The 1373-nt window shown below is 36.3% G+C and overlaps 1 protein-coding gene across 1 annotated transcript; it reads left to right on the forward strand.

Moving 5' to 3' along the window:
* The first annotated feature begins 232 nt into the window (after positions 1 to 232).
* LOC149793736 (ficolin-1-like) lies at positions 233 to 667 on the forward strand. Its single transcript, XM_089969045.1, has one exon. It carries the CDS (start codon positions 233 to 235, stop codon positions 665 to 667), a length of 435 nt encoding a protein of 144 aa, XP_089825171.1.
* Positions 668 to 1373: the final 706 nt, after the last annotated feature.

The raw sequence follows: 1373 nt of genomic DNA on the forward strand, positions 1-1373 counted from the left end.
CTTTACCATGACAATGGTTCGCTTATTCTTCGCTTTCCTGACGTTCTCTGAATTGCTTACAAGAGGACATCTTCAAATTAATTGTGGCAACTTCACTTCATTTACCTGCCAAAATGTCTGTTTTGGAAAACCAATTGACTGCCAGGACATTTACCAAATGGGTTTTACAAAGACTGGAGGCTACATTATTTATCCCAAAGGACATACTAATGGTATTTACGTTCGATGTGACATGCGTACAGCCGGTGGAAGATGGACTGTCATTCAGAGAAGAATCAGCGGAGATGTTGATTTCTTTCGTGAGTGGATTGATTATAAAGAGGGTTTTGGTGATCCAAATGGAAACATCTGGCTCGGAAATGACAATATACATGACCTCACGGCTCAGGCCGATTACCAGCTGCATATAAACTTGGCTGTTTCAAATACAAATACCAGCTTTGCCATGTATGATACTTTCTCGGTTGGAGACGAAAGTAGTGGATATCGTCTCATCGTAAAAGGCTACAGTGGAACAGCAGGCGACTCTTTCTCTTATCATTCTGATATGAAATTCACCACCAAGGATTGGGACAAGGACAAAGACAATTCGTCAGATTGTGCCAGTAAATACAAAGGCGGTTGGTGGTACAATGCTTGCCATTATTCAAACTTAAATGGAATCTAGGGATCCACCAATTATGGAGAAGGAATAAATTGGCATGCATATGCCGGATATCACACATCCATGATAAATGCAGACATGAAAATAAGGAGAAAAGTTTCACAGTAAGAATGATAGAAAATTATTAAGATGTCGCAGGAATAAAAAATATTTGTACAAATAGGGTACTGCAAAATGAAGTAGGTCCATATTGATTCGTGTTAATTGCAACTTCTGCAATACACCGCTTTAGTTATTTCAATATTCCTTCTTCATAAAGAGACGCAGTTATGATGAATTTAAAGAACCTTTTCATGTTCCTGTCCCTATTGCATTTGAAACGGATGCAGTTGTAATTCATTTGTTTGTCTGAATGGAGACAGTTTAAAATCAATATGTATATTTTATTGAAAGATTGATACTACATTTTTATTTTGTTTGTTTTGTTTTCGTATTATTATTCCCAAATTGTACTTTCACTATTTTGATGCTAATTGCAATAAACAGAACATGCGTTACATATACGATTGCAAATAACATCCTAGTTCCCTCCCCTCCCATACCGACCTAACGGATTGATCAAATGTTATAGAACTTTTGTATATTTATATATCTATATCAATTATTATAGCAAGTTGAAACTCATTCTGAATGGAAACGAAATTCCCTGTTCTATTAATGGATTTACACATGCATGAAAACGTACAATCGTGGGTCCACAATCCGAATA

Source organism: Sinohyriopsis cumingii, chromosome 8, assembly GCF_028554795.1.
Source record: "Sinohyriopsis cumingii isolate HCF-2022 chromosome 8, ASM2855479v2, whole genome shotgun sequence".
NCBI classification, from domain to species: domain Eukaryota; kingdom Metazoa; phylum Mollusca; class Bivalvia; order Unionida; family Unionidae; genus Sinohyriopsis; species Sinohyriopsis cumingii.

Bases quoted from the DNA above. Each gene is read 5' to 3' on its own strand.
- LOC149793736 (XM_089969045.1), top strand. From the start codon at position 233: ATGCGTACAGCCGGTGGAAGATGGACTGTCATTCAGAGAAGAATCAGC.